Raw genomic sequence first — 15,624 nt, 5'->3', positions numbered from 1 at the left:
TGAAGGAGGTCAAGATGAAAAGTTTTGTTATGTGTTTACCTTGTGATTTAAAGTTGTTGCACGTTCACCGGTTCCTGCCTCAAAATGAGCAAGTTTGAGCTACTTCGACATTAAGGTAGCATTTAGAAAAAGCAAAACACCAGCGAAGAAACTCAACGTAAAGGAACATAAAAACCCACTGCCAGCTAGCGTTTCAGAAGTGTTATTGCAGAGCAACACAAACAGCGTGCAGAATTATAAATTGCGCAAGGCATGTGCTGTGGGTCACGCCGATCAGTCGACGCAGAAGTATAGATTAGGCTTTAATAGACTTGTAAACATTTTTAAGTTGCTCACTTCATTCGCGCGTCGCTTCACAATAGATGCAGATTCAGATCGTGGTCAGGGCTTCTGTCTGCCCTGGGATTCTAGCTTCATTGGTAAATGGCGAACATGGATTTTATTGAGAAAGTAGCTGTGTTTATGTGCTTTATGAAAGCTGAAAAACAGCATATATTTTTTGGGCACTGTGTCCGAATCCACTAGACCATTTTAGAGGTGCACCCCGCTCTGTGAGTTCATGGTTTCCGCTACATTCATTCTTCCGTGTCTTGGCGCCACACCAAAATTCATCCAGCCACGGCTACATTACAGCTTCTTATTCAAAATATTCAGTCGTTTTTTTAAATAGCGGGTTAAAATTGCACCGAAAACGTATGAAAAGGTAAGTGAATAATAACAGCGCAAACTTTTCTGTGACCATAGTAGTGCTGTGCGTTCTGTTTAACTCTTTAAGGTGGCGTGCTGACTGACTGACAGGTGCGTGATGCGTGAGACCAGCAAACACGGCGTAGTTTTAGTTATGATGAACACAGTTTCCATAATTATACTTTATTTATAGATAAAGGTCTGTGGCTCTGCATATAATGACTTAATCTTGCTGGAGTTTATAGCCGTTTCACTTTACTTCAGGAAGCATTAATGCCGCGGTCCGCTCCGCAAGTCTGTCTGAGACATTCATAAATATTCCTAGCAAATCTAATAAATGTTGGAGACATACTCGCTACATAAACACATTAAATGACACGTTTATTTGAGGGCGCGTAAAAAAATCTGCACCTGAGCAGCGTATATTTGAGGGCGCGCAAGATGTTTTGTGGACGAACAGAAATCGGCGCTCAAGCAGAGATTGACATAATCGTAGGCTATTACATGAATGCAATCTCAACTTAAAACTGCGCCCATGACATTTGTCAATGAAATAAAGACACATGTATTGGTAGATCTGTGTAAAATGGCCAACAGAGTCTGCCGCCACAGCTGGAAAAAATCCTAGAGGAAACAATGGAGTACATCAACTCCTCCAGAAATTATACCTGGAAGATGGAGGCTTTCATCGGTGCTTCTGACTGTGCCAAGCCCAGTTTGATGAAGTGTTGTCCGGTGTTAGCAAGAGGATTTCCCCTCGGGACATTAACGACAAGCACTATGTCATAAACATGCCTCTACAAGAGAAGTTCAGATTTTTCCACTCAAGCAATTTGTGCGAAACAATTTACTTAGTATGTAAATCGCGATTGATGCTTCATCCACATCTGATGTGAACGCAGCAATAGGGTGAATTATTTTGTGAATTAATCAGTACTTCATATGCATAAACGTTGTCATGGTGTAGAGGTGAACTTCTGCTTTCAGTTGAGCGTTATTTAGAGGTTTAAACTAAGCATGACACCCTGAGTGTGTATTTTAGTAAGATCAGTTTCACTCTGATGCTTTAGGAGGTTAAAATGGTTTCTGCTAAATATGGATTTGACCATATACATGCATATACATGTATTGACAGTACATAGGAAAGTATAGTACAGCCTTCATTTTTCCCTGTAAATCTGAATTTTACAACCATACAGTACACAAGACACCCTTTAAAATGTAGTTCAGTGTAACATTAGTTTATACAGTGTAGCTACCTGTGATTCAAATTTTAAAACCTTTTTAAATGACATTAAAATACTTGAATCCACTTAGAATACTTAAAATCCAGTAAGTGTTTAAGGATCACAGTGCAGTCCCAAAATATTATGCTCACAGTCAAGCATAATTAAATAGCCATTTTAATAGAGTATTATTTAATAACCATTTTAAATCCTTATAATTTTTTTATCACTAGGTTTTACCCAATTTAAATTGTTTTATCATTTAGAATAAAAAAAAATGTATGTTCTCTCATTTCATTAAATGATTTAAAAGTACAGGTCAGCTTAAGTATGTTGGATTATTTTACATGAATATGATGCTGGAACATTATTTCAACCATATTTTGGCATTGTAGTTTAAAGCAGGTTGAAAATTCAACTGTTTATTGTGCTTTCTATGCATATGAAATCAGTTTTGTGAATGTACTTTGAAGCAGGCATTCATTTGATCCTGGATGGGAAAATGTTAAAGGTAAACATCTGACATATTGGCCTGACTGTGCCAGCCAAAAATTATTATTGTTGAGCCTTGGGCTGAAATAAATAGCATCACCTTCTCTGTGACCTATTTACCACTCACTTTAAATCAGCGCCGTTGTATTTTTATCTACCATATCACTATGTCTTTCCCTCACGGATTTGCGTTAGAAAAGCATTATCAGTTTTTAATACTTATCATTGCCAGTGCATCAAGTATGTATAGCAATAACTAATATGGGAAGTAAATGAGTTGTGTAAGTAAATATAGGAAATCAATGGAAATGGGCACAATACAAGATTGGGACAAAGTAAATCAATTCTAAATTCAATAAATTTCTCCCATCCAGGTGACAATAAAGAAGAAGACAGCAGTGTTATTCACTATGATGACAAGGCGATTGATCGCTTGTTGGATCGAAACCAAGACGCAACGGAGGACACAGAACTGCAGAGTATGAATGAATACTTGAGCTCATTTAAAGTGGCCCAATATGTGGTCAAAGATGAAGATGAGGAGGTGAGTTTGAGTGCGATTCACTGTCTGTGCTTGGTTTGTTTTGGTATTATATATAGTCGAACCAAATTTTATTGAGACATCTTTGACATTTCTCACAATATCACAATTTATTCACCTTAGCTTATAAAATGCTTATAAAATATCAGAATAAGTTTATCTTGATAATGTCAGATAATGGAAAGAAAAGTATGATATGCAATGGATTACAATCAACCAAAACCACAGCGTATAGTTGCACAATTATCAATACATTGTTGGTTTACTTTAGCCTCAATGACATCCTGTAGTCTCCCCTGTCAACCCGATCTTCAATATTTTTTCACTGCTTAAGCTGCTTCACTTTATCCTGGTTTTAAGTTACTTTGAAGAATATTTGGATATAATATGGCATAAATTACTATATTTTTTCATTTACATCACCTATAGTGTGCTTTAGTCCTTCATAATAATAACCGTCTATACTAAATGTGGCAGAATAATTTTTTTGTTTGACTGCATGTGTTATAACATGGTGTATTTCGCAGGAGGAGGATGTGGATAGAGAGATCATTAAGCAGGAGGAGAGTGTAGATCCTGATTACTGGGAGAAACTGCTGCGGCATCATTACGAGCAGCAGCAGGAAGATCTCGCTCGTCATCTGGGCAAAGGCAAACGGCCACGCAAACCTGTTAACTACAATGACTGTTCACAGGAGGACAGAGGTAGTAGACGGGGTACAGACGCACTTTATTTCCTTTTTTACTGCTCTTTCCCTTTATGTTTGTGAGTATGTGCGCGTGTGCTGTGGATAAAGACGAACGTATTGGTGTGATCTCAAGGTCTGGAAGATTTCTTTACTCTTTGTGTGTTGTGTTTTGTCTGTTTATTATTGTTTATTATTTAAATAGATAATAGATAAACTAAAAGTCAAATGTTTGCAGACTTATTCTTAAAATAATGTTCTCATATTCTTTTAAAATTAAATGCGGAAGATATGTTGTATATTAGGCACTAAAATGTAATGTGATAATTTATCTGACATTTCAAAAGTCGATCATTTATCACTTTAATAATTCTTATTTAATTATGCAGTCTTTGTTGAGAATTTTCTTTCAACATTTCACAATAATGTTAAAGTTAGAATTAATGTTAAAGTAATTTGACAGAGACAGATGTTTTAAAGTGTATACTATACCGATAATTACATTATATTGTTTATGATATATTATGCAGTTACACATTGATTATAAATGTTTATATTATATTATATTATATTATATTATATTATATTATATTATATTATATTATATTATATTATATTATATTATATTATATTATATTATATTATATTATATTAACTTATGAAATCAACTCCAGTCTTGTTTAAACATTTGACCTTTCTGTTTTGAGTGTGAGCATGAATCCCAATTGTTTTGTTCCCTTCAAATAAATATTTCCTCTGCAAGTCAACCCAAATACTCATAAATATTTTGTCCCACTCATTTGGATTCTCAGACTGGCAGGATGATCAGTCTGATAACCAATCAGATTACTCTGTGGCTTCAGAAGAGGGTGATGAGGACTTTGATGAACGATCTGAAGGTAAGAAACAAATTGAAACCATTATTTTTGTTAATAAAAGTTTGTCGTACATGTATACATTTTACTGACATGTTCCTCTTGGTTCAATAACAGCCGCTAACTCTCGAAGACCAAGTCGCAAAGGCTTGAGGAATGACAAAGACAAACCCCTGCCTCCCCTACTGGCCAGAGTGGGAGGAAACATCGAGGTTTAAATTCACTTACCTTTTCAGCTAGTGATGTGCCCATCTTGATATTTCCATGATTGTTTCCTTCTGTTGATGTTTCTTTTTTGAAAAATAAGATTTTCTGTCGTTTCAAATGTGAAGTAAAATGATTTAACATTAGCTTTATGAAAAATATACAACATAAAACACACCTGTCCAAATAAAAGTACAGAGGCTAAATAAAATGCAGATTTGTATGCTAGTCTGGAACAGAGATCGGTTGAATAAAAGAAAACTGTCTGATTCAGATATCTGGCAGGTTGATCCACGTTTCTTCTTTTAGCTAGTTCCTCCACATATGCAGTGACAGTGATTCTCTCCCCTCATTAGGTGCTGGGCTTCAATGCACGACAGAGGAAGGCCTTCCTAAATGCAGTGATGCGTTACGGGATGCCACCTCAGGATGCTTTCACCACCCAGTGGCTCGTTAGAGACCTACGAGGCAAATCAGAGAAAGAGTTCAAGTGAGTTTGACTTTACACAGTAACTGTTTAGACTAGTGCGTTTTCGTTTTAAAATGCATAACTTTTGTTATGGTTACATATGGTTACAATACTTTAGAGAGTCTTCAAACTGCAAAAAGGAGCACAGAAAATGCAGAACACACCATTTTAGTGTGGAACTGCTTGTTTTTTGTTTGAGTATAAATAGACTGAAATGCCAGTTTATGTTTTAGGAAGTCTTTCTGACTCGTCTTTGAGACTGTTGCATATTGTTTCCTGATTTGTTTTATATCTAAACATTTCACTGATCTGCAATTACAGAGACTGGCTAAATATGCACAACCCTAGTGATTGTGTATTATAGTTCTGAATCATGTCTTTTAGGTTGTATAGCATGGACACTGATAATTTTTCTGTAATTCAGTAAAAACAGCAGTCTGTCTGAAGAGCATTTTCATACTAAAGCACTGTTTAAAAAGAAAATGCAACCTCAGGCATGTGCATTTTTTGTCTTTTTTTTACTTCGTTTACTTAAGATCTTTTTTTCAATTATTCTTTCCAGGGCATACGTGTCCCTCTTTATGCGTCATCTGTGTGAACCAGGCGCTGATGGAGCAGAAACATTTGCTGATGGCGTTCCTCGTGAAGGACTGTCACGACAACACGTTCTCACACGCATTGGTGTCATGTCACTTATTCGCAAGAAGGTGTGTGTAAAGTTATAATTTCTTGTGCTTTAATGGTCAGAAGAGAGCTATGAATTGCAGTGGTGGTGTTATATGACAGGATGTTGTGTTTTTGTACAGGTTCAGGAGTTTGAGCATGTCAACGGTCAGTGGTCAATGCCCTGGATGAAAGAACTGGAGGAAAGCAAGAGGGCAGCGGCCATTGCAGCTGGAGAAGATCCCAAAACGCCCTCTACTGGGACGCCTGCAGATACACAGCCTAACACACCAGCACCTGGTACACACATGCACTTCAGTGCTGTTATTGTGATCTAAATATAAAACAAAACAATTGTTTGATGCAAAGCTAACATATAATAACATAACATATATAATTATATGTGAACTTATGTCAACTTTATATGTAACTAAAAAAACTGAACAAATGTATCTAACGAAATTCTTCAATGGGTCCAATGAACATCTGACAATCTGCATGTTTCAAAGCAGATTCTTCATTCACAGATTCTTCATTCACAAACAATTTGTCATTTTAATAAAATAATTGAATCATTATTCATTAGTCAGGCTCTCTTTTATCCAAACAGAAGATCTTTCCAAGACCGAGGACATTAAAGAGCTGGAGGAGAAGACTGAGGGAGACGGAGAGAAGGAGGTGAAAGGCTCCAGACAGGAAGATGAAGTACTTATTATTTAAAATATCAGTTTCTCTGTTTTTAAACCTCTTCCTTTTGTAAACACCTGCCTATCTCACTTTGTCTTTCTTCACAGCTCCAGCTCTCATTCTCACATTGTTTTTTTTTTTTCCTCAGATCATTGAGATTCCAGACGAAGGTGAGAAATCCCCCAGTTCTGCAAAAAAAGAGGAGAAAACGGATAAAGAAAGCGAAGCCTCTTCAGAAAAGGATGGAGGGAGCAGAGAAAATGAAAAAGACGGAGAGAAAGAGAAATCTGCGGAATCAAAGGAGAACATGTCTTCAGATGTCAAAGCTGATGGTTCAGATGCCACAAACAGTGGAGATTCAACAAAAACCAAAGGTGAAGCACTAAAATCTTCAAAATATGAAATTGTTTTACACATTTTTATTTGCCATTACAGTTGTCTTATATTACAATTTAATTAAATTGAAGAACTGAAATCTATAAATCGAAATTATTTTGATTAACTGTTACTATGTGTTCACACCGAAAGCGGTGAGAGCCTCAAAGTAAGCTGGAAGTCATTCATTATCAATGGGAGCCGTCGGCAAGGAGCTGCACGGCACATCTTGCCAATGTGGGCATCGATGAGTTGAAATCAAGTCAACTTAATTGGTAATGAGCTGTGATGCGGTTTGGCAGCAACCAATTGGAATGTTGAAGTCCACCGCTTGAGAGGAGTCCAGAGAACAGTCACTGTGAACTTTGGTTCTGACCATGGTTGTTTCTAAGAGTTTGATTATTGCGGTCACCTGATTTCCAGTTATTTGCAAAGTTTTCTTACAGAGAAATACATTTAAAAAAGTTACTGGAGAGGAACTGATGTGCATTAAAGTTATATATACTTTGTTGTTTAAAAAAGCGTGAATCTCTTGCTAACTATAATTACTTCAGAATACTTCAGACATATGGACACATTGAATAAGGGAAGCAAAACCACCCCACACAAAACAACTTGATCTTTCATTGTTAAATAAATTTGATAAAGTGCGCAACATCTTGCCGCTGGAGCTGTGAAGGCAGACAGAGTTGTCGCCAGAGTGAACATTGACGCTTATACCGCCTTTGGTGTGAACACACAGTTAGCTTGGTACAGCCTTATTTAATAAATTATTAATTAAATTATACATTTTATTAAAAAAAAATAATTGATTAATGATGAATTTGAATAATTGTTTATACTTCTTAAAGGATACAATTTAGGCACTTATAGAATACTTTAAAAATCCTCTTCCTGCTATTCAAATTCCAATAGATATTTCTTTGAAATTTTAACTGGTCATATCAATTGCAGAAGAGTCTTCTGAAGAAAAAATGGACACTAGCCCAGCCAGCGATGAAAAGAAAGGTACGCAATGAAAGAAATATGACACCTTTATACCATATTTAACTGTTACAGTCAATAATCTCTCTCTCTTGAAGCAGAACTGAAAGATGAGAAGGACGGAGTGAAACCCGAGGACTCTGCAAAGCTGCAGAATGGAGAGAATGCCAAAGAGACAAGCGGAGGAGGGGATGGAGTGAGTGAGGAGAAAAAGAAAGCAGTGAAGCAGAGGTTCATGTTTAACATCGCTGATGGAGGTTTCACAGGTACGATGGGAATTTACTGTGTGTGTGTGTATGTGCTGGCCAATTTCGAATCAATGAACTCTCTGTTTTTCTCTCTGCAGAGCTGCACTCACTCTGGCAGAATGAAGAGAGAGCCGCTACAGTCACCAAGAAGACTTATGAGATCTGGCATCGTCGCCATGACTACTGGCTCCTGGCTGGGATCATATTGTATCCTTATTGGTGAAATTACATTTATCGTTTTGGTAATTAGTGCTTGATTCACTAAAAGGAGGTAGACATATATTTTATTGTTTGTGTTATTTAGAATACAGTCCCAGGTCGAAGTTTGGAAGCACACTCATTCCTAATTATTGCATTTTTTAATAACGCAGGCTATTAAAACTAAACTGTATGACAAATAAAAGTATGAAGTCAGAAGTCGGGAAACAAACCATTTTTTTTTAATAAAGAAATTTTTTATTGAAATTCGAAAAATTGTGTACACATGTAGTGATTAAATCAATTATTGCCATTATAAACAATCTGGTAACACTTTACAATAAGGTTCATTAGTTAATGCATTTACTAACATTACCTAATAATGAACAACACGCGTACAGCATTTATTAATCATAATTGAACATTTACTAATGCATTATTAACATTCAAGTCAATGCTTGTTAACATTAGTTAATGCACCATGAGTTAACATGAACTAACAATGAACTGCTGTATTTTCATTAACTAACATTGACTAATATGAACAAATACAGTAGTAAATGTATTGTTCATTATTTGTTCATGTTAGTAAATGCATTAATCAACATTAACTAATGAACCTTATTGTAAAGTGTGACCAACAATTTATTTGATACTTTAAGCTCTGTTTTTATAAAGAAAATCTTTTACACTTTAACCCTTGTGTTCTGTTGTGGATGTTTTCATCCACTTTGGGGTGACTTTAAGTCTTAATTTAGCCACAACTTTCTCACTTTCAGCAAATGGATTGATTTGGAAAAATGCCAAACAATACACTATGGTTAATACTACCCTTTTGTTATAATGGTGGCTGTTTTGCTCATTTGCTATTTTTTGATCGCAAAGCCATGACACAATATATAATCATGCATTCTTGATTGTTGCTGATGTTCCTGTTGGAAAGAGGTAAAATGTTTAATTGTTACTGTTTTTTTTTTTTTTTAATCAGTTGCAGTGCAAAAATGCATAGTTTCTGGCATCTATATATGGAGTACAGTGTGTGTGTGTGTGTGTGTGTGTGTATGTGTGTTTGAGAAAGAGAGACCTTTGCGCACTTATCTTTATATGTCTGAGAAAATCTAAATAAGCAACTCTTCTCTAAAAACATAGTAAGTGTATTTACTCTTACTATATATATATATATATTTTTTTTTCGTGTGTGTGTTTTTTTTTACTCTATTTACACTCATTCTTCTACTCAATAGTATTCCATATAAAAGCCAGACACTTTTTCTTAACGGTGCCAACTGATGGTCAACAGTAAAAATTACACATTTTACCTCTTCCCAACAGGAAAAACCACCAACAATCATGAATGCATGATTACATGCTGCCATCCCTTTGCAATCAAAAAATGTCTTTATAATGGAAGTCAGTGTGGCAAACACAGTCATAAACAATAACGAAGGGGTAGTCAATTTAAAGAGTACAAGGGTTAACAATTTATATTTACTGAACTTAAACACTAAAAAATGAACTACCCTGATCCAGTTACTATGACCATTTATGTAAAGCTGCTTTGACAATCTACATTGTAAAAGCGCTATACAAATAAAGCTGAATCGAATTGAATTGAATATTTCAACAAAGCTGTGGGTTTCAACTTATTATATATCTCATATGTAACTGCTGCTAGTTTATTTTTGAATAATATTCATCTTCAAACTGAACTATTTTCAAAACTATTGTCCTTAACCTTTGTACTATTAGCCATGGTTATGCCCGCTGGCAGGATGTGCAGAATGACCCGAGGTTCGCCATCCTCAATGAACCGTTTAAAGGAGAAATGAGCAGAGGGAACTTCCTCGAGATTAAAAACAAGTTCCTTGCTCGCAGGTTTAAGGTCAGAGATGTACAGAAACTGCCCGCTAAAGTTTGCCCAGAGGTGCATTTGTTAGCTCCTCTTTCAACAGGACCATTTGTCTCTTTTAGCTGTTGGAACAGGCTCTGGTGATTGAGGAGCAGCTCAGACGTGCTGCGTATTTAAACATGACTGAAGATCCTTCTCACCCCTCAATGGCACTGAACACGCGCTTCAGTGAGGTGGAGTGTCTGGCAGAGTCACACCAGCATCTCAGCAAGGAGTCTATGTCAGGAAACAAGCCTGCTAATGCAGTTCTACACAAAGGTACAGCAATCCCCATAACAATATAGTGCACAATATAAATGCCACAAATTTGCCCAGGAGGTTGAAATGTAAATACGCGAAATCACAAACACACATGATCAGAACTTCAAAGAATTCATCTACACTAATTTGAATTGAATTATAATTAAAAGTTGATTAAAATCTGAAACTGATCATATCTAATATAAAACAATTTGAAGTTGAATTCTCACTCTAAATCCAAATGAACTTGGATGAAAAAAAAGAAACAAAAATTGAAGCCAAACAAAACTGAATTTAATGAGTTTAATTGAAATCTATTAGAATCTGAATCCTAATCCAGTCATATTTTGAGATGGAGACAGCCTCAAAAGTCCTAACATTTATACAAAGCTCAGAACAGAACAGGTCAAAGCCACAAACTTCACACTTAGTATCTAACTTCAGTTTTTCACACCACATTTGAGTTGATCGTTACATCCTGTAGCAACAATACAGGCAGAAATATTAAGACTGATGAATACACTTGCTTTAAATATCCAATTAAATGCGGACCTGTTCAAACATCTCTCCTATCACCAATCATTCTGTCAGTTCTCAAACAACTGGAGGAGCTTCTCAGCGACATGAAGGCAGATGTGACTCGACTGCCAGCAACCATCGCTCGAATACCACCCGTCGCTGTGCGGCTGCAGATGTCAGAAAGAAGCATCCTTAGCCGGCTGGCCAGCAGAGGACCCGAGGTCACGCAGACGCAGGCGCAACGCTGATGACCCACCCGTACCTCACATTAATCACCATGAGGATTCATCTCACACATATAGACGTGCACCTGGCTCAGGTGATCAGATGCGTTGTATATATCTGAAATAAGTTCAAGCTGCCCGCATTTAGTATGGACCGAATGAGAGTGGAGCGGTTCTTTGCTAACACACTGTGGTAACCTTACTTTTCCCGTAAAACTCGATTTAGAGTCATTCCACCCTTTTCTGTTAAAATATCTTGTGAACACACACAGACACACACACTTGCTGACTAGAAAGATGCAAACATATTTCACTCAAATTATTCTCCATAGAAGTCCAGTTCAGGTTTTCCAGGTCACCCACTCTGCAGTGTAGACGTAAAAGCAGGGCTATGTTGAAGAGCTGATGTGGATTTATTGCCTTGCATGGATAGGATTTTGCAGTGAGGATGTTTTTTCCTCAGGTGTGTATTATGTTGTAATTCACACTAGTTAAATCACTGCTTGTTTTTTGTGCATTTCCACAATCATGTTCCAAGCTTGAATTTCAGATGTGTTTTTGAATCTTGAACCTGAAATCATGTGGTTTCATTCTTGTACTACTGCAAGTACCATCAAGCAGATGTTGAAAGTTGAGTGAAAGGTATATGCTGATGTAAATGCAGATCCCCGTCCCAAATGCCACCATGAGACATGGTTGACATGTGAGTACAGATAGACTGTAAGGTAATAGTCCACTGACGCATCTTCTCCAAAAATAAGGAACACAAAATCACTCTTTATGAATCAAAAATGTCAAATAGAACACCCTATAGTCTTTGGAACTTCACAGATGTGTTTTGGACAGGGCCACAGCTCATGTAAGGCCATGAAATGACCTTTCATTCCTTTAGATTTAAAATGATATATATTATAATGAAGTTTTTTCCAGAACCGCTGCTTTAAAAAGAGTTGAGTTCTATGTTCACCATTGTTTATTAATTCCGTGCTTGTAAAGATGTCCCATCGCCTCTCCTAAACTGCTCCTGGGTAATGTAATTGGAGATTGTGCCACGGTTTCTTCTTCCTATAAGACAAATCCCGCTAGCACAGGTGAAAACAAATACAGCTGTTAATTTAACGTCTAATTTTACACTTTCGGAAGTTTTGAATATCTCACTTTGTAATTATCGTTGTTACCCTGTTATTGTTGTCTTATGTTCCTGTTTTCTTTTTTCAGACCTGCAATAAAAAGGTAACAAAGTATGGTTTGATTGATTCTTTGTTTAGGTGTTGGCTGCTTTAATTTTTTTAGATTTATTATTTTTTTTTATATAAATAGTGGGTGTCCAAACATATTTTAGGCTTGGTGCAAAGCTAAGTTTAGTAGAGGTTTTGCTGAAATATGACATTGATTCATAATAAACATTGTAAAATTAGCATAAATCTTTGAACTGAATAAACTGCAGCCTTACAAATAGTTTATTCTTGATGTTTTGAATACACTTAAACCATTTAGCCATGCTTAAGTGTATTAAAAAAATAAAGTTGACCACAAAATGAAAATGTCCTCACCCTCAAGTGGTTCCATATCTCCAGAATTAAAAAAGGGTTGCCATTGACATTCAAAGGAGGAGGAATTAAGCAGCTGGAAGTCAACAGCTACCAGTTTAACAGAATAACTCAAATGAGTTTGAAACTAATGGAGTGCGAGTAAAAGATGACAGAATTTTCACTTTTGGGAGAACTATTTCAATGTTCAACAATAGAGTAAATCAACTCCACATACTCGTGTTTTTAGACGCGTACTTCAGATTTAATAGTGTGGATATACAGTGTAAAAAATTGTGTAGAAATGGTTTGAATTAATTCAATAAAAAAATTTTACGCAATTTTATTTATTTTTTAATTTTATTTTTCAGTTCAGTCTTGCATGGTTTGCATATTTGGGGGTGCGTCGCGTGTGTATGTTGCTTGTCGCATCACAAATTTTGGAAGGGTGCAAAAACTTGTTTACTGGAGATCCAGTCGGTTTTATATTTGGTTTGTAGCTCAAAATGATTCGCTCTTACCTAAGATATATAAACTTTAGTCAGGTAAATCACGATTTATGAACTTGCACCTCAAGAAAATTTGGTCTCAAAACAACTAATAAAATCTTTGCTGAAAAAAGTCTATACTGATAAGATTCTGGTTTGCTTGGTCTTGCTTGTTTTTTTGCTGGTTATTTTCTATTTCTGACCAGCGAGGGACCAACAAAAACTAGCATCAAAAGTTTGCCAGAACACGCATTGCTTTTCAGCAGGAATTACTAAAGTATTTTAGATATTTTTCATATGCTGTTTTTCCAGCAGGATATTATAAATACACAACTGTCTTGTTTCTGAACCATACTATACTGAAAATAATTTTCTGTGTCAGTTCTATAGTTGCTGTGGTAATAAAACAGCAGTAATTTAAACTATAAAGTTTTCTGTACATTTCAAAAGTCATTGTTTACTGTAGTACAAACTACAGTATTTCCTAGTTTATGAGTTCACTATAGTAGATCTAGTATGCTGTAGTGTTTGTTGGAGTGTTTGTTGTTTGGAGTTGCAGAAATATTAATGGTATAATGGTTAAAAACATGATTTACTGTAAATATATTTTTTTCTTGTGGATTCCAAGCCTTCAAAGTAAATGAAGAATTTTGAGTATTAACAATAATAATGAAGTGGAAAACAAAAGACGAATTGCCTATTCTTAATTTCTCTGGATTTACGCCTGTATTTACTGATTTGAGTAAAACATTTTTATTCATTTATTTTTGATAATGATAATTTCTTCTACATTTAACATAATAATATCATCTTTTTTATACTGTCATGTTGTCATCAAAATGACAATTTCTCACAATGTCAGAAAGATATCATATAATTTTCTTTTTTTTTTTTTTTTGGACAGCACAATATCCGCCATCTTGTAACGGCCAACATGTCATTAATGGCAAGATCTAACTTGGAAAAATTAATAATCTTCCACTGGAGAGAATGTTGTAGTTTGCGTTTTTTTGAGTGCTTTAACATGTAACATAGGCTAATTTACAGCCCTGCTGAAAAAAAAACAATCAAAAGAAATCAAATAGAAACGTAAACTTTTAATTGAAGATTTATGTGTGTATGTTAGAAAGTGTTTTTGAATCCAACTGGGAAATTAGCGGATGGGTTAGGATGGAGCTGAAAAAGAAGAAAGAACAAGTTAATAAATGACAAAAAAAAAAAAAAAATACAGGATGGGGAAATTATGACAATTTACTAAAGTGGGTGGGTGTAGGCAGATAACTTATCAGAGCAAATATGTCTTGGGAATTGAAGACTTGAAAGAGGAGATGCACAGGACTTTAGTTTTGTTAGTCAAGCCTTCACATTGGATGTTATTAGATCAGTCTGCATGGCATAGATGCAATGTTTGATTTGTTTTGTGTAAGATCAGAATCGGACATTGGTTCACTGTGCGTGTACAACCACATATTGAACAGAAGAGGACAACAACATGTCATGTGGGTAAGCAACACATTTCTGATCTTTCTATCTTCAAGTATGCAAAATTTTCCAACTTGTTTTCAACCATTTCTCTGTTATACAACAGGTTTCATCTCTTTTAATGTTGATTTGGCTCACTCTTGGCTTGAAATTAACTGGTTGTTTTGATACCATGGTGACTTTGAAGAGTACCTGTACATCTCCAGAAATGGGTAAGTTGTGTTAGTTATTTTGTCTGTAAAGATTAACTTTATTCTAACCTCTGAATTTTTTTTTTTTCGAAATATGTTTTGCATGTTTCTTTTTTATTCCTTTTTTAAATGAGCTTTTTTTTGCATCCAGCCTGTATAGAGGATACTCTGTAGTGCTCTATTGGTGATCCAAATATAGGAATCCTAGTTAAAAGGCTAATTATACACACACGCACACACACACACACACACACACACACACACACACACATATATATATATATATATATATATATATATATATATATATATATATATATATATATATATATATATATATATACACATAAAATTATAATAATTAAGGGCTTTTCGTACTTGCTGACTATGCGCGCACACACACACACACACACACACACACACACACACACACACACAACCAAACAAAAGCTTAACCTAAAACCTTAATGCAACTCAATCCAACTGAAATTTCATTCCAAATCAACTGGATCAGTGGAAAATACATATATTGCATCAAATAGGAACCCAAATCAAATTAAATTTGAATCCAAATCAAACACTCGTACAAATCATATTCAGTTTAATTGAAATCTATTAGAATTTGAATCTTAATCCAGTCATATTTTGAGATGCAGACAGCCTCATAGTTCTAATATTTATACAAAGCTCAGAACAGAACAGCTCAA

The 15,624-nt window shown here is 35.5% G+C and overlaps 1 protein-coding gene across 4 annotated transcripts in view; it reads left to right on the top strand.

Annotated features, from left to right (window-relative positions):
* Nucleotides 1–12,469, top strand: part of chd4b (chromodomain helicase DNA binding protein 4b) — a 28,377-nt gene extending 15,908 nt beyond the window's left edge. For 2 of the 4 annotated variants that reach the window (XM_073926146.1, XM_021466939.2), the window contains 15 exons: nt 2,780–2,949; nt 3,474–3,651; nt 4,445–4,531; nt 4,625–4,719; nt 5,068–5,201; nt 5,743–5,887; nt 5,987–6,143; nt 6,454–6,548; nt 6,679–6,904; nt 7,860–7,913; nt 7,991–8,155; nt 8,236–8,344; nt 10,085–10,217; nt 10,307–10,502; nt 11,076–12,469. In XM_073926146.1, the coding sequence (XP_073782247.1) occupies nt 2,780–2,949; nt 3,474–3,651; nt 4,445–4,531; nt 4,625–4,719; nt 5,068–5,201; nt 5,743–5,887; nt 5,987–6,143; nt 6,454–6,548; nt 6,679–6,904; nt 7,860–7,913; nt 7,991–8,155; nt 8,236–8,344; nt 10,085–10,217; nt 10,307–10,502; nt 11,076–11,251 (2,120 nt within the window). In that variant the 3' untranslated portion in view covers nt 11,252–12,469. Of the gene's footprint in view, nt 1–2,779; nt 2,950–3,473; nt 3,664–4,444; nt 4,532–4,624; nt 4,720–5,067; nt 5,202–5,742; nt 5,888–5,986; nt 6,144–6,453; nt 6,549–6,678; nt 6,905–7,859; nt 7,914–7,990; nt 8,156–8,235; nt 8,345–10,084; nt 10,218–10,306; nt 10,503–11,075 lie in introns of all 4 variants that reach the window. The other 2 variants (XM_073926145.1, XM_021466938.2) reach the window with 1 other exon arrangement.
* Nucleotides 12,470–15,624: the final 3,155 nt, after the last annotated feature.

The sequence above is a fragment of the Danio rerio genome, chromosome 16 (assembly GCF_049306965.1).
Source record: "Danio rerio strain Tuebingen ecotype United States chromosome 16, GRCz12tu, whole genome shotgun sequence".
NCBI classification, from domain to species: domain Eukaryota; kingdom Metazoa; phylum Chordata; class Actinopteri; order Cypriniformes; family Danionidae; genus Danio; species Danio rerio.
This window is presented reverse-complemented; position numbering and strand designations above follow the sequence as displayed.